This window comes from Hibiscus syriacus, unplaced genomic scaffold, assembly GCF_006381635.1.
Source record: "Hibiscus syriacus cultivar Baekdansim isolate YM2019G1 unplaced genomic scaffold, ASM638163v2 tig00009013_pilon, whole genome shotgun sequence".
In the NCBI taxonomy this organism is placed as follows: domain Eukaryota; kingdom Viridiplantae; phylum Streptophyta; class Magnoliopsida; order Malvales; family Malvaceae; genus Hibiscus; species Hibiscus syriacus.
Genome location: NW_024062182.1, coordinates 313,288 through 334,118, shown reverse-complemented (window position 1 = coordinate 334,118; position 20,831 = coordinate 313,288). Strand labels below are relative to the sequence as shown.

Below are 20,831 nucleotides of genomic sequence, written 5' to 3'. Positions count from 1 at the left end.
AATTAGCTGACCCTATTCCCATATGTAATGGGGTAAGAGGAGGTAGGATAGTAGGCTGCCCCAACGCCAGGTTGAGAGCAGTTTTCGTGGGAGACCTCTGGCAATCAGAATTATGAATTGTCCACCGTGGGACTCGATCCCACGACCACAAGATTAAGAGCCTTGTGCTCTTACCAACTAAGATATTATAATAATTAAACGTTTGTTGTTAATACTTGTGTATGTAAAAAATCTTCATTAGAAGATTCACCCACTAAAATCAGATATATGATTCGGGTAGTGGAAGCTAATAATATCTATCTATTGCATGGTAGTGGAGGGTGCAGTACGCACGTAATACATTTCTTTGTGAATAATATATTATCTTTTATCACTTTAACATATATATTCTTTAATCACTTTAATTTATCAAATCTGATCTGAACGATCCAAGTAGTAAAAGAGTTGTGATAATTGAGATGACGTCAAATGAAATGGCAGGCAGGCTACATCCCATCCTTTAAAGCTCCTTTTGGTACAAGATCCGATTAGGAAAGTTAATTTAATTCGAAATGATGATGATCTGATTTAGATTTTTTTAAAAAGAAAATCTAAGTTCAAATTAGAGTTATATCAGATTTTTTTTAGTAAAGTCGGGTCGAGTGGAGAGTGAAAAATTTTAATTCTATTCGGGATAATAATGTATTTTCCTTAAAAAATTTATGTTATACTGACTCATGTCGAGTATGATTTATATTCTAAAAATTCAGGTCGAGTCTGAATTTAATGGAGGATATATATTTTTTGAGTCCGGTCAAATCGGGTAGATGATATATAACTTTTAGATCAGGTCATATTCGAGTAAAAGATACATATTTTCATATCGATTCGAGTTGACCTAGAACCCGACCCAACCTGACCCGTAGTCATCCCTAAATACAATATTCATGGCCACTACTCCCATCTTAAGCCCATATTTTTATCGCTATAATTTTTTAAGATTCTGGTTTCGAGTAGGTTTAAAATTTTATTTTATTTTAATTTTGAGTTTGAATAAAATCCGATCCTATCATATCAAATCGGGTCAAAATCCGTCGGTTTCGGGTTGAATTGTTATCTCTAAGTATATGTTCAAAATTTTATTTCTCAATAGCCAACAAACATACGTTGTTGACATAACTACTCGAAACCAAAACTTCGAGAGAGAAAAACCAACATTCCATTTTACTACTAAAATCACTCGATGAGTTATAGTCGAGTCATGTTCATATTCATGACAGCTGCATCATAGTCGCATCGTTCCGTGCCTGAAATTACGAAGAGTTGGAAGAAGATTTCGGACAAGCAAGTGAAACATGCGTCATGGCTTTAGCTAATTTTTTTGTTTTGTTTTTATTTCTGTCCTTTTTGCAAAGTTTAGACGATAAGGTGACCCCAAAAACCATAAGCAAAACAACTGCAATAAAGGCTCGTCTTTTTTCATGTTTTCTTTTCTTTCTACCTTAAAGTGAACCTCTCCATTTCATGACCTAGTTGCAGTGCATTTGTAAGGAAAGTCCATTCCTTTGTTCATCTTGTGTCATTTTCACCTTATTTCTTTTGTTTTCCCCCCCTTTATATCTCATCCATGGCTGTCCACATTGTTCTCTATGACATAAGGGCAGGGCCGTGGCAGGGTTTTCGGGGGTCATGTACAAATTCGTATAAAGGGGCCCCTATTTTTTAGATATATTCGATTTCGGGGTAACAATAGTGGCGTTTTCTTGACAAACGCCGTAATAAATCCATCTATAATGGCGTTTTATCAATAAAGCCGCAATAATAGTGGCGTTTTTTTTGAAAAAACGTCGCAATAGATCCATCTATAGTGGCGTTTATCGGTAAAACGCCACTATATATATATTTTTTTTGGGCCCCATTTTTTGGGGGGCCCTGCGCGGTCGCGCAGTTTGCGTCGCCCCAGCCACGGCCCTGCATAAGGGCAATGCCAATGATATATATATATATTCTTTTGTCTTTCTATCGATTCAATCATCAAAACGTGCATATAATTGAAGGATTTTAGCACGAACCAACTTACTTGGGTGGTTAAAGAAATCGTTGTTGTTCCTAATGGTCACGAGTTCGAGCACCAGCGATTCCAGCAGAGTGATTGAGCATTCATTGTAAAATGGTTGAGAGAGTATTTAAAACAGATGTTATTTTGCAATCATCTTAACTTAATCAAAAGATTTGAGGATTATATGTTCATCTCAAACTTCAAATAGTTTTATTAAAATCTTTAAAGTATTAGTATCGTATTTGTCGTGTCCTTTTCTAATTATATGTTTATATGCTACATTTTGGAGAGGTGAGTCGGATAGGCAGAATGAACAATTGTGACGAGGATGTCACGAGATCGAGTAAGAGAGAATTTCATGGCTTGAAAAGGAAAAGAAAAGTCATGGAGTTTAAAAGCGTTATCAGACACGTCTTCTGGAGAGAGGGACCGAAAACAGCCCCGTGACAAATTTTTTGATTTAATATCATTCTATGTCTTTATTTGTTTGAACTTAAGTAAAATTAGACTTTTGTCTCCTCCAATTTTTCAGATTAAATATCTAATAAATCCTTAGGGTGCGTTTGGTTCACGGAATGTAAGATTACCAGTGGGGAATAAAAGATTACCAGGGAATAGGATTACTGGGAATGTTGTATTTTGTGTTTGGTTGGTTTAGCAGGAATGTAAGATTACCGTGTTTGGTTAAAGGAATAAAGATTATTGGAATGTATATTTGACCAAATTGTCATTATTATATATTTGTATAATATTACAAATTGTAAAATATTTATATATTTTCTTTAAAAAAATAAATTCATAATATTTATATAATTTTTTTACAAAATTAAAAATATAAAAAAGGTTTAATGAAAGGGTAAAATTTTATTTTAACCCCTGAACTTCATATAAAATTTTAATTATAGATTTTTTTGTAAATCTAAAATAATTTAAGGATAAATTTATAATTTAAACTTCGTAGAATTTTTATTATTCAATGACAGAAGAATGATATTTTTGAAAATAAATAAATAAAAAATTAAGGGAATTTTAGTCCAAAACGCCGGTAATGTTACAATACCTAAGGGAAGGGAGGTAATGACATTCCCGGTAATATACCCTAAAAAATCCACAATTGGTAATAAAACATTACCGGGAATGACATTCCCGGCCAAACAAAACGGGAAAATGTGGATTCCATTCTCGGGGAATCCCACATTCCCCCATCCAAACACCCTCTTAATATTTTAAAATTAGGTAATCCGTCCCCCAAATATTTTATCTTAGCTCCGCCCTCTAAATATGTACAAGTGTTTCATGAACAATTTGGATCGGTCACGTTAAAGAAAGAAAGAAAGAAATCTCCTAAATTTTAATGACTTCGTTTTTTCCTTGAAACATTATATTAAAGTGGTCCATGTACCAAAACCTTTTGCTTTGCACTAGCAATTGCTCAACTAAATAGGTCCCCATTTGATGCCCAAAAGGCCACATTGAACCAAATTATTAGTCCACCGATGTAAATCAAACTTTGAGTTGCTTAACGTAACGAGTCAAAATGGACCGTGTGCTTAAATCCCACCTCAACTCTTAAATCAGTGGCGGATTCATAAATATTTTTTAAGGCGATCACATATGTATTAATAAAAGATTATCGTATGGGGTGAACACAAATACAATTTCAGGGCGGACGCATTCAGTAAAATAAGCAACTGACTTTAAAAAAATCAAATTCTATGGTGGGCACGTGTCCACCCTGAGCTGTGCATACTTCCGCCACCGTCTTAAATTGATCACAAAACTTGAAATATCTTAATTGAGTTTTTAGATTATTAATATTGTGTAGTCCAGGGCCGGCTCTAGGAATTTTTTTGCCCGGGGTGAAATAAAAGAAATGGACCCCTATTTATGTTCTTTATTTTTTGGCCCAGGACGAAATAAAAGAAATGAGCCCCTATTTATTTCTTTATTTAGCGTCAAGTAAGTGTTGTTTGTCAGAATCAATTGTATAACGGAGTATTGTTACTGTAAAATCTTGTAGTTATAAATTAATAGTCACTATGAAAAATATTATGGGCCCTGGGCGGGCGCCCCTCCTGCCCCGGCCCAAGGCCCGGCCCTGGTATAGTCTAATGTTAATTTTGGTTTAGTTTCATTTTAAACTTATTTGGTCGTAAAGTGGACCAATATGGATATGACTTTGAATATGTGGGCCTTATGCGAATTGGATTTGAAGTTTGGGTTCAAAATTGGACTTTAACTTTTAATTAAACCATTCAAAATAATTTATTTTAGAGTTAAGGACACCACAAATGATCCTCAACTATAGGATGTTGCTTTGCTTTATTAAGTCATCTGACTCTTAAAAGTTATAAAATAATCCTTCAATTATATGATGTTGTTTTGTTGAGTATCTAATTATTAAAAGTTATATAATGATCACTTGACTATTCATATGTTCCAAACTCGTCTTTTTTTGTTAAAAATTTGAGAGTAGTCTGATCTAGACTTTAACATATTGATTAGAATATGATAAAAGTTGATCTCATAATCTATAAGACTATCATATCTCAGTCATTATGTTAAAATTCAACTCAGACTGCCATCAATTTTTTAACGAAATGACGAGTTTAGAACATATGAATAGTTGGGTGATCATTTTGTAATTTTAATAGTTAAGGACTCAACAAAGTAACACCCTATATTCGGAGAGCTATTTGATAAATTTTAGTAGTCGGGAGACTCGACAAAACAATACCCTACCTGAAATATATGATAATTTGAAAATTTTAGGGAGGTCAAAGCTGAGGATGTAAACAAGCTCTAACAGCAAAGATACAAAGGTTTATTAGTAACAAATACAGATTCTCAGAAGAAATGACAACAGCCAAAGAACCATTCCCCAGAAAATGGCAAATCATGCAACAGGAAAAGAAGAACAAGAGGCCAAAGTACCCTTAAATCCTGCTAAGAACTTTCTCGGCAGCTGCAATCGTCTTTTCGATGTCTTCCGACGAATGTGCCAAGCTCGTAAATCCGGCCTCGAACTGTGAAGGTGCTAAGTACACACCTTCTTCAATCATTCCCCTATGAAACCTGGCGAACTTTGCAGTATCACTCTTCTTTGCATCGTCAAAGTTGTGAACAGGTCCTTCTGTGAAGAAAAACCCGAACATCCCGCAGATATGCCCTCCACAGATCGCGTGTCCCGTCTTCTTTCCGGTATCCAAAATGCCTCGAACAAGTTCTCCGGTGATCTTATCCAAGTATTCGTACGTTCCCGGCTCTATCAACCGCTTAAGTGTATGTATCCCGGCTGTCATTGCCAATGGATTCCCACTCAAGGTACCAGCCTGGTACATAGGCCCTGCAGGTGCCACCATTTCCATAATGTCCCTTCTTCCTCCATATGCACCAACAGGCAGACCACCACCAATTATCTTCCCTAGGGTTGTTAAATCCGGTGTTATGCCGAAATACTCCTGTGCCCCGCCGTAGGACAAGCGAAACCCGGTCATCACTTCGTCGAATATGAGGAGGGTGCCGTTTTCCTTGGTCAAGCGACGTATGGCTTCAAGGAAGTCAGGTTTAGGTGGAATGAATCCGGAGTTGCCAACAACGGGTTCGAGAATAATGGCTGCAAGTTCGCCTTTGTTGTGGTTAAAGAGATTTTCGACGGCGGATATGTCGTTGTAAGGGGCAGTTAGAGTTTCAAAAGTGGCTGCTTTCGGAACACCAGGAGAGTCGGGCAGTCCTAGGGTAGCGACTCCACTACCTGCCTTGACAAGAAATGGATCAGCATGGCCATGGTAACAACCCTCGAATTTGATGAGCTTTTCTCGGCCGGTAAACGCACGCGCGAGCCGCAGCACGCCCATGCATGCTTCTGTACCCGAGTTTACGAACCGTACCATTTCGATGCTAGGCACGGCAGAGATCACCATCTCGGCCAAAACGTTCTCGAGAAGACAAGGAGCGCCAAAGCTGGTTCCTTTCTTCATTGTTTCAGACAGAGCAGCAAGCACCTGCAGATATTTGCAAACCATGAAGAATTATTATATGTGCTCTCCATTACCAACCTAACAACTCTTGGTTAACATAATTAAGACCATAAACGAGATGAGACAAATCGCGAGCTACTCGAGATCGATTCAGTCAACATTCAAATTGAATGAGTTTGACTCGAGCTCCAACTAGACTCGAATTCTTATCGAGACAAAGCGAGCCACTTTATACCCGACTCGAAAAGCTTGCGAGCAATATAAAAAAATAATATATTAATTTTAGATTTTCTAAATTAAATTGCTAATAACATTAACATTTATACGTTGTTCTTTTTTATAAAAATTGCAATATAAGGCTTTCATGTACTTTAAGATCAAGCTTAAGGTCAAGTTTGAGCTTCAATCGAGCTAAGTCCAAGAATATTTCGAGTTCAAATTTTTTCAAACTCAATTAGAGCTTCAATTTTCTATTTCGAGTCGAGCTTGAAAATTTTAAGCTCGTGAACTTTCTAGTCGAGTCGTGCTGCGATTTTTCATTGCAAGTACAAGTCAAACTAGACAATTTAAAGCTTGTGAGTTCTCGAGTCGAATCGAGTTCAATTTGACACTTTTCAAATCAAGTCGAACCCAACTATATTTAAATTCAACTCGACTCGTTTCAAACCCTAAACATAATATAATGCATCATCATGGACATTGCATCCCACATAACAAGAAGTTAAGGTCAAAATGCATATGAAGTTATGGGATTTGTCAAAGACTTAACCTGATCATCTGCATGACCGATGATTGCAGGTCCCCAGGAGCCAACGTAGTCGATATAATGGTTACCGTCAATGTCCCACATGTGAGAACCCTTCACTGAATCAATCACAATTGGTTGTCCACCAACAGATTTAAAGGCACGTACAGGTGAATTTACACCTCCTGGCATCAGACTCTGACCCAAAAAAATAGCCCTTAAACGAGTCAGTGCACAAATACACTTCACAAAAGCATTTACCCAGTGTAGGATATGAAAGAGGAAAGGAACAAGCTATCCATAACTGATCGGGTAGTTCTGTTGTGCGGTGGCTTAACCTAAAGTTAATTTACGACGAATTTTAACTTAAAATGTTCCCTTTTTAATCTAAAAAGTGTACGATTGGTTATAGTTTCGATTACAACCGAGAATGTTACATTACGGTGGGTTTCAACTTAAAATATTTCTGTCTACTCGAGAAAGTTACACAACTAGTAATAAACTTTAAACCCTAAACCCTAAACTGAGAATGTTTTAACGTTAAGATTTTAGATTACAACCCAAATAATTATACAATTTACCAAATTTGTTACGGAATAGTCCTACAATTTATGTTATTTGTTACTGATAACATAACATTTTCAATTTTAACCTAAAATATTACTATATTACTCTAAAAAATTATGCTCATTTCATCCATGACTAATCAGAAATCAAACATGCTAAACTTCATATGAATTCAGCCAGCCCCAAACAAACCCAGATTGAGAATCAATCGAATGGCTTGAATTTCAACAAAATTCGGCTTCACTTGGCAAAGATTAAAACTATGCAGAAGAAGATAGAATTACCTTGGCAGCGTTGAAAGCTTCTTCAGATTTCTGAAGGGTGAAATTCTTCTTATCTTCAACGGAAACAGTCATCTTGACGCGAAAACCAGAGGATTGTGAAGTAGGATGAAGAGGCTTAGAAAGGTTGGAAGAACAAGATAGGCCTAACCCAACTCCGATTCCGCTCATTGAGGCCGCCATTTTTTCTCTTTGTTTTTGCAAGTGATCTTATTTCAGGCAGTATAAAGAAGAAGATAAGAAAATGGTGAAATCGTAAGAAGGATCAGCCAATAGCAAACCAAGGAACCGGATTGGGCGGACCAATTATCAAAATATGTGGGCCGACGAACCCTGTAAATGGACATCGGCCCATTACAACATTTTTTTCCTTTTCTTCATTGAACGGACATGAATCACATGATAAGATCGTTCACTCATTTCTCATTGCAGAGCCGCAGCGTGACGAGGATGGGTACGTGTCTATCTTAAAATTTGAATTTTCTTTGATTAATTACTTATTTTATTGATGGTGTCTACCCTGAAAACTTTCGTATCCACCTTAAAATCTGAATTTTCTTCGATTAGTTATTTATTTTACGGAATGGGACCATCATGAAATTTTATTTGTACTCATCACATTTAAAAAAAATTATGTTGTTAACGTATGTGTGCCCACCCTAAAAAATATTTAATGATCCGCCACTGATTCACCTTACGTGATTGGATCTGCTTGGTGTGAGGTTAGACCTTCGGGTTCGTCCATCTTGCATGGAGTACTCCATATTGATGTTGGGTGTGGTTCTCAACAAAATCCGGCTGCATGTTCTACTCCTGTACTAGAAAACCCTACTCCTACGGTTTAAGTGTTGGCTTACAATAAAAAAAGTGAATGTACCTTATGTATTTTTTCATTTATATAAATGCATCCATTTCATATTAATTCTAAGTTATTAAGAAATATTTATTATTATTTTTTAAAGAAAAATATACCTTAAAAGAAGGATAAACAACACGTACGTGGTAACATTTTAAGTATTTTGACTTATTCGTTTCGGATGTGTGCATTACACTTGAACGTACACGATATTTATCTTTATTTCAAGTAAAAATGCTAAGCAGTCATCATTAAAGCTATATAAAACTACACGAGGTGTCAAACATACAAAGTTTACTTATTCATACTTTCTATTATATCTGTTTCAAAATTCCAATAAAATATTGAAGTCTCAAAGACGTACTACTCTAACGCTTACTCCGGGTGTGAGTCCGCTTTTTTTATAATTTATTAAACTATTTTGAAGATTAACTTTGAAAAAAATGAAATACATAATTTTGAGCCTTGATGTTAGACTTTTGTTTACTTTACATGTGCAAGGCTATAAAACAAAATATGGTTTGAGTATGTTAAAATTTGTCAACTAAACTATTCATTTTTTAATTAAATATCAAACAATTAATTCAATTTTTAATATTATTTTATAAAAATAGGTCTCGTTTGAATATATTATCTAATTTTGAAAAAAAAAATATTTTTACAAAATTGGCTCGTTTGCCAACTTTTTAACTTCTAATGAAATTGGTTATATTTTGCTCTGTCTCTTCATTTAATTTCATAAATTAATATTTAAGTTTTTGGACATCTTATAAGTATTATTTGTTTATGAAAGTCATATCTGAAATGTCTTATCATAAAATAAGTAAAAAAAAATGTGTCATAAAACATCGTTGCCTTCAAAATGGATAATTATCAAGAATATATTTATTATGGAAAAGGTTACACAATGTTGTAACTTGTAAGTTCATGTACTTTTCGTACATTTTAAATTTAGTCATCCTAATTTTGCTTTTATGAAATTAGGTAATTGTTTAAATTGGAATAGGTAGTTAGACGTTTTAAACTCTACTTCGCCATACCTAAGGTAATGTCAATTCCATATAATTAAATTATAACATTTTGATTTGACACAATAACTAAGTCGATTGAAAATTTTAAATCAAACACTTGTAGGAAGTAATTTTCACTTTCATTTATAGATGATTAAGTTTCAAAGCCTTTAGTAGTACGAGAAATACTTCAAAACTAAAAATTAATTATATGAACAAACAATTTTTATCAAAAAATATTGTTTTTTAGGAGCTAAACATTATACATGTTCGGTTATATTGGATCATGTCCCGTTCTTTAAGTAATATTGATAAAATACTTTTGTTTAATTTACATGATTCAAGTTTGCAAACAATCTAACCAAAAATTAGTGTAAGTTCTTCGCTATTAAGATGTTCCAAGTCAACTATAAGTTTCTACAAAAACCAAAAATTGTTGGTAACAACTAAAAAATTATAAAAAAGAATTAACGAAATGCTCACAAACCTATTGAATCAAATTAAACCTTGCTCTATTCAACTCGTTGAGATCTCAAATCGAGCTATAATTCGAGTTAAATCAATCCAAATCGAACATCAACCAAGCACCTAACAATGGAACCAATTTTAAATTGTTTTTAGTATTGAGAAATGCTCATAAAACTCTTATCAAAATGTAATCTTTGAAACCTCAGCCTGATAAAATAACAAGATGTTCGCTATGAGAAACTAGGCAAATCTCAACTACAACCATACATACTACTACAATTAAGTTACTACAGGAGTTACAATCCCACCATCTAAAATCACTAGGCCAATTCTAGTATTCTATCACAAATGAAAATCAAACCCCATGGGGGATCAGATAATTACCTATGACCGTGCACATGTCACAAGTTACATATGGTGAAACTAGTCATCTCCATCACCATCTTTATCGGCACCACCGCTTGTATCGGCATTCTCCTCACTTTCTTCCCCTTCCTCATCCTCATCCTCATCAGACATGTTATTTATCACTTCCGTAATAATGTCCTTCACCTCGGCTTTCCGGTGCATCAAATCCCGCCCAAAGTGAGTACCTGAGATCATCCAAATCTTATAATTATTCAAGTATAAAAATCAATATTGTAATTTAAATACTTTAACAACGTCCCGTGAAACATACCAAGTTGTCGAAGGATATCAGATAACGTTGCCTGCATCATAAGCACACAATTTTAGCACTGAAAATCTGAATCTAATCATTCATTTCACATCCAAATTGAACAGATAAAATAATTAAAAATAATACTTACAGTGTTGAAGTCCACTTTTTTTAGAATATTGACCACAACATCATGAGTCTCTTCCCTGGTAGGCTCAGGTTTAGGTTTCTTGCCACTTTTTCCTTTACCTGTTGCAACCGTATAACACAAAGGCGTTGAATAAAAGAACAGCAAGCCACTTCAAATATATCTCTTCTTTTAATATTATGCAAACATAAAACATCAATATTTAGCAAAACCTACCTTGCGACTTAGCAGAAACCTTTTCTGATGACTTGTTTGTTTTCTTTTTGCCAGCAGCATTGTCTTTGGTGGAACTACCCTTAGAGCTTTCCTTTTCAACCTTTGGTTTCTTTGACGCACAACCCTTCGATTTAGAACCAGAATTTCCACCATCACTGACATCCTGCTTTGAAGTTGATCCTGAGGACTTTTTGCCAGATTTTGCAGGGGTAGCCTTCTTTCCGGATGTGGATTTATCCTTGCTTTTAGACTCGGGACTCTCTGTTGCTGTCTTTTTTGAAGTACTTTTTTCACTTGACTTTTTGGGCTCTTCTTCCTCCTCTGATTTAGTCTCTTCGTCACCATTCTCTTCTTTAGGAGCAGTGTCAGCATCATCTTCATGAGAATCATCTCTAGAGACAGGGGATTCAACTTTATCATCATCTTCATCTTCCTCAGCTTTGGATGAACGCTTACGCTTTTCCCCACCTTGGGGCGCTCTTAGTCGCTTCTGTGGAACAAATTTTGAAACAAAATAACAAGCATCAAGCTTTCTCAGCCCCAATAAATTCCAGAAATTAAAAATAGCGCAGAGACAAGAAAACAGAAAATGAGGGGGAAATATCATTCTTAAGCAGTGATCCCCAGCTAGATTCATGTAGGACATTCTTAATCTGGTAGAAATTTACTAGCTATCTTTTTCCTCTCTTCCTTTTTTTCTTTTCGAAAAACCAAAGTTTGTACGGGTTTTGTTTGCTAGACAACATCTATGGACATAGCTGCATAGGCAACAATGTTTTAACCCACCAAACAAAAGGTAAAAAAACCAAGCATTCTTGCCTATGGTACTTACAAGCACCAACTCATCTGCAAGTGGAACATCATAGCAAACCATACCAGGTGAAATGCACACAATGAACCTTAGCAAGTACGATAATGAAAATTATCACAAGATTCGGGAAAACAAAATAATTACAGAGAAACGGATATAAACCATAAACAAACACAGTTTTTCCCATAAACACATAGGAACCACAATTCATTGAAGACCATTCATGACTTAGCAAGCGAAGAAACATAATTTATTCTGAATCTACAAAAAGTCATGGGAAAATACTCCAACCTTTAATCAAACCACCAAGAGTATCTATAACCCAAATAAATGAACTACAGAACCAATATGTAACGAGAACAAAACCTCAAATATTTTGACAAACTTCAATGAACAATCTCCCCATGACTGGACAAAAAACAAGTTAACACCTATATTAACAATAAAAATCCAAGAACAGACAATAAAGACACAGCAGCCAGTAAAGTTTCATAAAACAAACTAAATAGAAATGTTAGATCAAGTCTTGAGAGCACCAACTTTTGATCAACCAAGATCAATTACCAGCCCTTGCAAAAACAAGACAACATAACAACAATTCTTAAACTTCATTCTTATCAGCAAAAAAAAACAAAATCAAAATTTATCACACCACATTGATCAAAGCAATTTTAAACTCAGCACTGGAGCAGGTAAAATGATACACAATGAAAGATATTTTTAAAAAGAAATAAGACAGAATTAATAAAATATAAAGTACAAAACAGAACGGGGATACATGCAGGAACAAGCACTACCAGATAATCATAGAAGGATTTAATAGATAACAACAAGATATACATAAAAAGGAGCAAAATCAAACAAGACAAACCTTAGCTGATGTATCCAAAGCCTCCCCATAACCAATGCTTTTGCTTGGTGTAGCTTTACGCTTTTTACCCTTATGAAACAAGGATAAAGAATCCCATTCAGATCCAAATTGACAATTAATCATGCCAAATACTTCATAACATGCAAAAGAATTTCAAATAGCATTGCACCTGTTCCTTGTCAGCAAGAAGAATGTCTGTAGTAGCATGGGGGGATTCTAGAAATTCCAATAATTTAGCAGAGACTTCCTCCTTCAAAAGAGAAAAGACTTACACTCAAATAAATAAGCAGATCCATTACATAAATAATGGTACATTTTATATATTTCTTACTGACCTTTCTTACAGTAGCCTTTGCAATTGGAATATTCAGCAAATCACAGAAATCAACCAATTTTTCTTTAACACATTTTTCAATTTTTTCCCTTATTTTTGCTTTTTGCTTTTCCCGCTGAAAAAAATAAAAAACAACGGGCATTAAGAGATTTTCGCTTGATGAATAACAGCTCATTCCCAAGGTCAAGCATGGGCAATGTATCTTCAATTAAATCTATTTGACTAATGAAATGCAACGAGAGACCCATGCATCCAGACAACGGGAAAAAAGAAAGAAACCAGCTTTTACAAGATAAATAAAATACCTCATTCTCAACCCAAACATAGCCAGAAAATTGGCCAATGTTTCTCTTCAAACTGTAAGGCTGTAGATGGAAAAATATGATTAGTATCGAAGAAAGGATAATGGAACAACAAGAAAATATAACTTCATCACCTTTACTTTCTTTCCAAAGAGTATCACATGAAGCATCTGCAGATTGTCATCAGCTTTTCTCTTAGACAGTTTGAAAGCCACTGAAACAATGTACAAAACTATAAAATAAATAGGCCAGACTCTGCACTGCAGTAACAGAAATGTTTAATAACCGTAAAAAATTGTCATTTCGAAGAATAATGCATCAAAAGAGCATCGATAGAATCTCTCTATCATCCAAGAGAATAATGTGTCAATTATTAAATGAAAACTGCAAGAGGCTAGCAGTAACATGCTAATCTTGACAGCAGTTAAATACATCTCATCCACAAATTTCCAAGCAATTCAAGTACCTATAAAATTCCTACCAACCATGACAATCCACAATGAAACTACGGGAATGAACTCCTGAGTCCTGACAACAGGTATTGAAGAGGCTATCAGGCTAACATGGTTTCCCAAAAGTCGAAAATAAATAATTGCAAAGATTATCATCAAAAAACAAATAGGTTATCATAGCAGTTCAAAAGTGTTCATATTTATCTGATTATACAAAATTTTAAGTTTTTAGATATTGACCAAGGATTCCTCCGATTTTAAGAATTTATCATAGCATTTATTCAAACTCAACAACTGCACATGGAAACCATTTAACCTCGTTTTATGGCTTTGAATGTCATTACTCACATCTATATTGACAGGTTTCATGGAGACTGATTGTTCTGCTTCCTAAAATATAAAACTCAAATGCATAACAACCAACCAAGTCTCAGTTAGTTTGCATCGGCAAAAACTAAAATGCACTTTAGTTATTGTTAAGTACCAAATTAACTAAGTTCTAAGTTGTAGTCTGTATATAACCTAGACCAGATGACATAAAAATAACCCAAAATCGATAGATTGAAGCTCAATCAGATCTCTCGAAATTCAAATAAAATATTTAACAATTAGAGTAGATGCATACCATTCGGAATATCTTTAAGCTGTGTACCGCGACCCTGAAAGCAAGACAGATGATTGGAGTGAAAATGAGGAAAATGGAGTGAAAAGGGAAACCGAATTCTTAACGAGAACGATACCTTTTCAATTAAAAAAGGTTTGGCCGAGGAAGACCTGGCAACGGAAGGAGCTGAGTACCTTTTCACGACTTTTCTTTCCCTTGTAGGCCTATCACTACTCGGCGTCACAGGCTCTTTCTTCTCAGCCGAATCTCGACCGGGCTTCCTTGAGCTTCCCTTTCGACCACTACCTTTAGCACTTTTAGTTCCTTCATCTTCACTCTCTTCTTCATCTTCCACTCCCTCCACCTCTTTCAGTTCCTCTTCCTTTCCTTCCTCTTCTTCCACTTCCTTCTCCTTCTCTTCATTCCCTTCCTCTTTCCCTTTCTCGCCAACTTCCATTTTTTCCTCAGTTTGCCGAGAATCCCCTTTTTCGAAAACCTCCTTACATTCCCCACCGTTTACCTTCTCTCTCTCCTCTTCCTCTTCACCTTTAACCGGAGTAGCCTCCTCTTCCTCCGTTTTCTTCTCGTCTAGGGTTTCCCTCGCCATAGAAACCACCAACCGAGCAGTTTCCCCAAAACCCTAAAATCGAAATGAAAACCCTAACAGATCAAGAGAAAATTAGTATAAATGGTGAGTGATGAAGTGCGGAGCAGTGGACATGAAAGAGGAAAATCAAAGTGATAGGCGTAAAATTGGCGCGATGGAGATGAGAATAAGAGGAACGAGCGGGCAACCAAAAATAACTTTCTTGAGAGAGCGGCATTTCTTAAACCCTAAACCCGTTTTCATAAATAAACCTTTAAAATTTAAATTATCAATTTTTATTTGTTTTAATATTTAATATTTTAATTTTTTTCAAAATCATATTTAATATTTTATTTTTATTTTGTTTTAATATCTCAACATTAAAAACTTAATATTATAGGTAAATTATATCATTCATCGCTCAACTATATTCTCACTCGTATTTTGGTCATTGAAGTTTATTCTTTTAAATTTAATTATTTAACTTTCAAATTACTTCTAATTTAATCACTCTAACTTTCAAATTTAATTTTTTATTTTAATTATATATTAATAAAAATAAAAATAAAAAATATCATCTCACAAAATATTATTAATAAAATAAATTAGAGTGATTAAAACATGAGCAATTTGAAATATGAGTAGTTAAATTGAATAATTTTAAACTTTAATGACCAAAATAAGAGTGAGAATGTAGTTAAGGGAGCAATGATGTACTTTACTCATAGAAATGTCATGTGCAAAAGTTTCGTTAAATTTTTAATAAAACAAAAATTAAACGTTACATATGATTTTGAAAAAAATTAAAAGTTTAAGTACTAAAACGGATAAAATCGATTTAATTACATATGATTTAGATATTAAATACATAGTTTACCCATACAATATCAAACTAAATGATAAACTACACGGGTGATCGCCTAACTATTGTCTTTTTTTTACTTTGAAAATTGATGCTTCGATTTAATCAACCAGACCATCTAACTATTTAAATACTTCAATTAAGCCATTGTACGTTAACTTTAATGGATGAGGTGATGTGACAGTTAAAAACCTTGGTATAATTGCATATTTGATCCTTAATATTTATATATTCTATCAATTTGATCATAATTTAATTTAGCTAAAATAATATTTAATTTTCAATTAGATTGTGACACACATCAATACCTGGTTAGAAGATATTTTCGTAATTATTTATTTATTTAATCTAATTTATTTTTTCCAATCAAATATTGACATGTGTCGCCACCTTATTAAGTGAGAAAATGAAAGGCTAGAACAATGCAACCAAAAGTGAAATACAAAGTCTTGAACCACTGAGTTAACCAAGTAATTTGGTTTCAAACAACAACATATTTTAGATATCTTATTTCGGTTAGAGAAAAAAAGAATTGAAAATGCAAATTGGGATCAAAACAAGGATGAAATTACTTTAACCATTAAATCCAATAATATATTAGAATATAATTTACAACATTTTTATATATTTTAGTTTTTAATGGGAAAATAATTCTTAATTTTAATTTATTAACTATAATTTACAATATTTTTTATATATTTTAAATGTTTATTAATGAAATAATTTTGAATTGTATTTATTAATTATAATTTAAAATTTATATATAATATTAGAAATTACTTATCCAAATATATATATAATATTAGAAATTATTTCTTCCATTAACTATAATTTAATATTATATATAATTATTAAATTATAATTAATAAATAAAATTAAGATTTACAAAAATATTGCAAATTATAATTAATGAATACAGATTAAGAACTATTTCTTTCATTAACAAAAATTATAAATATATAAAAAATTATAAATTATAGTTAATAAATAAAAAATTATTTCTTCCATTAACAATAATAGAAATATATATAAAACTATTGTAAACTATAGTTAATAAAAAAATTAAGAATTATTTATTCCATTAAAAATTAAAATATATAAAAAAATATATTCTAAATTATATTCAAATATGTGATTGGATTTCATGGTCAAAGTTATTCCATCCTTGTTTTGAGTCCCTAATTTGCATTTACAATCTTTTTTTTTTTCTATCTTTAACCGGATTAAGATATCTAAAATATGTTGTAATCTGAAACCAAATGACTTGTTTAGCTTAGCGGTTCAAAGTGATTGCATTTCACCTTATTGAATGAAGTTGTAACCCCTAGACCTGACCTGGATGTTACGATCGAATCTAGACAGTCACATATTAATTTCAGGAAATCCTTTTTCAGATTTAAAATAGATATAACGGTAAGATTCAAACGGTAAACGTATATACATATACAGACATCGGGGATCCATATAAAAACATATTCAGAAAATAATATTGGTACTCCAAATACATAAGAACAGTAATAAAAACACGTGTCACCAAAATATAACAGAGATGAGTATGTAGAAATATACAACAATACAAAATTGAGAATAGTCGATCCTCTTGACGCCATGTCGGCTACCATACTGTCGGATAGTATCTGAAAATTTAAAAATTAAAGAGTAAACTAAAAAAAAACATTGTACTCCTTACGGTGTATAAAACATTCGGAAAGTATATGAAAAATTAAAAATTAAAGAGTGAGATAAAAAACTCAGTGTGCTCCATGCGGTGTATAAAACATTTAGATAAATACTTCGGTAAAAATTTATTTATAAAACATGATTTTAAAACATGAACACTACCCTCATCCGAACACCAGAACGTGTAGGCTCCCCTAAATCATACATCAACATGTACACCCGATAAGGACCTTATATTGATAGTATAAGGACATGTGGTAAGGACTTATTCTATGCACAAAACAGAGGAACATACGATAAGGTCTTACAAGTCAGAGACTAGGCATTAGATACTTCATCCAATAATACCCACTAATGATAATAACTATGCATGAATTTGAGTGAAAATACTGGTTTAAGTCTTTAAAACATTAAAATATTATATTTTTCAAAATCAGATACATAAATATAGTAACCATAGGTCATGCTAGAAACGAGAAATCAGATATCAAAATTCAATGCATACAGTAAAATAGATACCATGCAGTCAAAATATTTAAAATCGTCATGAACACATTTGTATCGATATAAGAAGTCTAGTACGGTATCCTAATATCGGGTCTACCTATTACGGTCTGCGGTAGTGTCAGATTCTACGAGTCAGAAGAACGATATCAAAATCCTAGTAAATTAAATAATAAAATTTAATTAAATAATTTACATAAACATACGAGTAATGCTCGAAGAACTCGGACCGTATAGATCTACTGGATAGGAAGAGTCAGACCTAGCCAACCCTCGGTAAGGGGAATCATGAGTGTCTTCATAAAAATATAATCACATATCAATTATAGATTAAATACCCAAGTAATCATGTAGAAATGCTAAAAATACTAAGCATTTTCAGATTAATGGGTTATTTCGGGGCCTTCAAACCATAATTTGGAGAAATGGACTGTAAAATCGGACTTAGAACATCGAAAAACATCAAAATGAATGTTTTCAGAAAAAGTTAACGGCTGTCAAAGTCAACACCGATAAACGGTAAATGCAGTAAACGATCAACGACAATCAACAATCAACAATCCATTTCAATTGGACTGATTTAGTCCAATTCAATTAGGTAGGTCTAGACCGATTCAGTTTGGTCGATTTGGGCGATCAAGAGTTGGAGCGGACGGGTTGGGTTCTCCCCACGCACAACGATGGCGCGTGAGGGCACATGTGAGATCACATTGGGCCGAAAAAAATTATAAAAATATTTTGAAGCGTTTTAAGGCACTTACCTAACTCGGTTCACAACGCTGAATGGTGGAGAGTTCGTTTACACTACATCGAAAACTTGATGTTGTTCACCCCTTCATACGTGGGTGGCTACGACAACAAAAACAACACCGATGAATTCGAGACAATGTAATGATTCAATGGTATAGGAAGTGTCAAAAATAGAGCTATGAACGACCACAAAACGTCGTTTAAAATTTTCCAGAGAAAAGTTTTTAAAATAGGAAGCCAGAGATAAAGATATAAGCTTTCCTCATATGGAAAGTTTCAGAATTTTTGGGTTTTAAACCCAACCATTAAGGAAATGGTAAAATCATGCCATTGATCATTCAACTTTTTAAACTATGTGATTTAGACCTAAATTTAATTAAAAATTCATTTTGGTCCCTTAATTTAACCGAAATTTTAATTTAATCCATTAAATAAAATCAAGAAAATGTTAGCCACGGAATTGGGGTGCAACAGAAGTTCAATTCCTGTTTGGTGCATTATTTAGACCTTTCATTTTCTCACTTAATAAGGTGTGTCGTCATCTTATTGGAGGAAATATAAATTAGATTAAATAAATAAATAAATATGAAAATATCCTCCAACCATATACTAACACGTATAATATAGTTGAAAATTAAGTTTTATTTTAATTAAATTAAATTCAGACCAAATTGATATAATGTATAAATATTGAGGACCAAATATGCACTCATACCAAATTTTTTAACTATCACGTTACCTCTTTTGTTAAAAGTTAACGGACAACGGCTTGATTGAAGCATTTAAATAGTTAGGAGATCTGATTGATTAAATCGAAACATCGGTAGTCAAAGTGAAAAAGGACAATAGTTAAATGGTCACCCTTGTAGTTTACCCTAAACAAAAAAATGATTGGCTAAGAAGTAATATAAAACGATGTGAAGCAATGCAACGCCATTACAAATGTAGCCAAAGGAAAAGCCAGAGGACAAGAAACCAAATGTCGCCAAATGAAGTAATATAAAACCTTGTGTCATCTTGTGTCCTGTTACAGCAACAAATCTGTTCAAGTTACTCCTCAAGTACAAGCCAGAGGACAAGTTGGCCAAGAAGGAACGTCTCCTGAAAAAGGCCCAGGCCGAGGCTGAAGGCAAAGCACCCGAGTCTAAGAAACCAATTGTGGTGAAATATGATCTTAACCATGTTACATACCTTATCGAGCAGGTTGCCCTTTAATTTCTTAGTATCATCAGTGTAGCAAGTGTAGTACTGTACTTTTATCATTTTGAAGCACTTAAAAAAAATAATTCTTCTGTAATATACTCTGCAGAATAAGGCACAATTGGTTGTTATTGCCCATGATGTTGATCCCATAGAGTTGGCAGTGTGGCTCCCGGCTTTGTGCAGGAAAATGGAGGTCCCTTACTGCATAGTTAAGGGAAAAGCGCGTTTGGGATCGGTAAACTCCTACGATATTTCCTTAATTTTCTGCCAATTTACGGAGCTAATGACAAGGTCACTTATTTGTGTTGGTGTACTACTGCAGATTGTCCTCAAGAAAACTGCGACTGTCTTGTGCTTGACCACGGTTAAGAACGAGGATAAGATGGAATTCAGCAAAATCCTCGAGGCAATCAAGGTAAGAATATGCCTGCAATATATTCGAAGTAATCTACGTTGAGAAGTTAGATGTCGTTTTATCCACTTGTGCTGTACATTGCAGACCAACTTCAACGACAAGAACGATGAGAATAGAAAGAAGTGGGGAGGCGGAATCATGGGCTCCAAGTCACAAGCCCGAACCAAAGCAAAGGAGAGGCTTCTTGCGAAGGAAGCTGCGCAGAGGATGACTTAAAGAGAGGAACAACACACCTTTAGTCGTGATGTGTGTCTTGATTAAGCAGTCTCGTGTAGCAAGTTGCAATCAATTTTCGACTTGACCTACTCTTTTCCCTTATCGACATTGATATCTATTTTTGGGGTTTGTCGCGACGACTTTTTTCAAAGTGGCGAAAATCGGAATAATTTAGAAAATCGAATTTTAGAAAATATTTGAAATGTTTGGAGTTGTCATCAACATTTGAGATTAGGTAGGTTGAAAACCCAGGATAGTCTTTTTAAATAAAAAA

At 33.9% G+C, this 20,831-nt stretch overlaps 3 protein-coding genes across 5 annotated transcripts; 1 reads left to right on the top strand and 2 right to left on the bottom strand.

Moving 5' to 3' along the window:
* Positions 1-4,763: 4,763 nt before the first annotated feature.
* On the bottom strand, positions 4,764-7,818 carry LOC120203037 (glutamate-1-semialdehyde 2,1-aminomutase 2, chloroplastic-like). Its single transcript, XM_039203407.1, has 3 exons — positions 7,615-7,818; positions 6,788-6,961; positions 4,764-6,042 (listed from the first exon to the last, which is right to left on the bottom strand). Exons 1-3 carry the CDS (start codon positions 7,792-7,794, stop codon positions 4,975-4,977), a joined length of 1,422 nt encoding a protein of 473 aa, XP_039059338.1. The 5' UTR covers positions 7,795-7,818; the 3' UTR covers positions 4,764-4,974.
* Positions 7,819-10,136: 2,318 nt separating this feature from the next.
* LOC120203035 (protein DEK-like) lies at positions 10,137-15,149 on the bottom strand. 3 transcript variants are annotated; one of them, XM_039203406.1, is made up of 12 exons: positions 14,862-15,148; positions 14,478-14,699; positions 14,363-14,396; positions 13,420-13,499; positions 13,289-13,348; positions 12,985-13,098; positions 12,819-12,899; positions 12,650-12,721; positions 10,968-11,457; positions 10,755-10,852; positions 10,625-10,655; positions 10,137-10,538 (listed from the first exon to the last, which is right to left on the bottom strand). In XM_039203406.1, the coding sequence occupies exons 1-12, from the start codon at positions 14,946-14,948 to the stop codon at positions 10,369-10,371; spliced, it is 1,539 nt and encodes a 512-aa protein (XP_039059337.1). In that variant the 5' UTR covers positions 14,949-15,148; the 3' UTR covers positions 10,137-10,368. The 3 variants fall into 3 exon arrangements, with proteins under 3 accessions (XP_039059337.1, XP_039059335.1, XP_039059336.1); XM_039203404.1 differs by having other exon boundaries at positions 14,478-15,149; XM_039203405.1 differs by having other exon boundaries at positions 12,650-12,718; positions 14,478-15,149.
* Positions 15,150-19,536: 4,387 nt separating this feature from the next.
* Positions 19,537-20,579, top strand: LOC120203011 (60S ribosomal protein L7a-2-like; the record flags this gene model as incomplete). Its single annotated transcript, XM_039203379.1, has 5 exons — positions 19,537-19,546; positions 19,757-19,926; positions 20,033-20,161; positions 20,249-20,341; positions 20,426-20,579. Coding segments are annotated over 5 exons (534 nt in total), but the record flags the coding sequence as incomplete, so codon positions are not given.
* Between the last annotated feature and the right edge of the window lie 252 nt (positions 20,580-20,831).

What these genes read in the sequence shown, in the direction of transcription:
- LOC120203037 (XM_039203407.1), bottom strand. Translation starts at nt 7,794, where the DNA reads ATGGCGGCCTCAATGAGCGGAATCGGAGTTGGGTTAGGCCTATCTTGT. An exon ending in AAGCTTTCAACGCTGCCAAG is followed by an intron (nt 6,962 to 7,614) that starts GTAATTCTATCT and finishes TTTTTGGGTCAG; the next exon opens with AGTCTGATGCCAGGAGGTGT. An exon ending in TCGGTCATGCAGATGATCAG is followed by an intron (nt 6,043 to 6,787) that starts GTTAAGTCTTTG and finishes AAATATCTGCAG; the next exon opens with GTGCTTGCTGCTCTGTCTGA.
- LOC120203035 (XM_039203404.1), bottom strand. Translation starts at nt 14,948, where the DNA reads ATGGCGAGGGAAACCCTAGACGAGAAGAAAACGGAGGAAGAGGAGGCT. An exon ending in AACCTTTTTTAATTGAAAAG is followed by an intron (nt 14,397 to 14,477) that starts GTATCGTTCTCG and finishes TCTTGCTTTCAG; the next exon opens with GGTCGCGGTACACAGCTTAA. An exon ending in TCTTTGGAAAGAAAGTAAAG is followed by an intron (nt 13,349 to 13,419) that starts GTGATGAAGTTA and finishes TTCCATCTACAG; the next exon opens with CCTTACAGTTTGAAGAGAAA.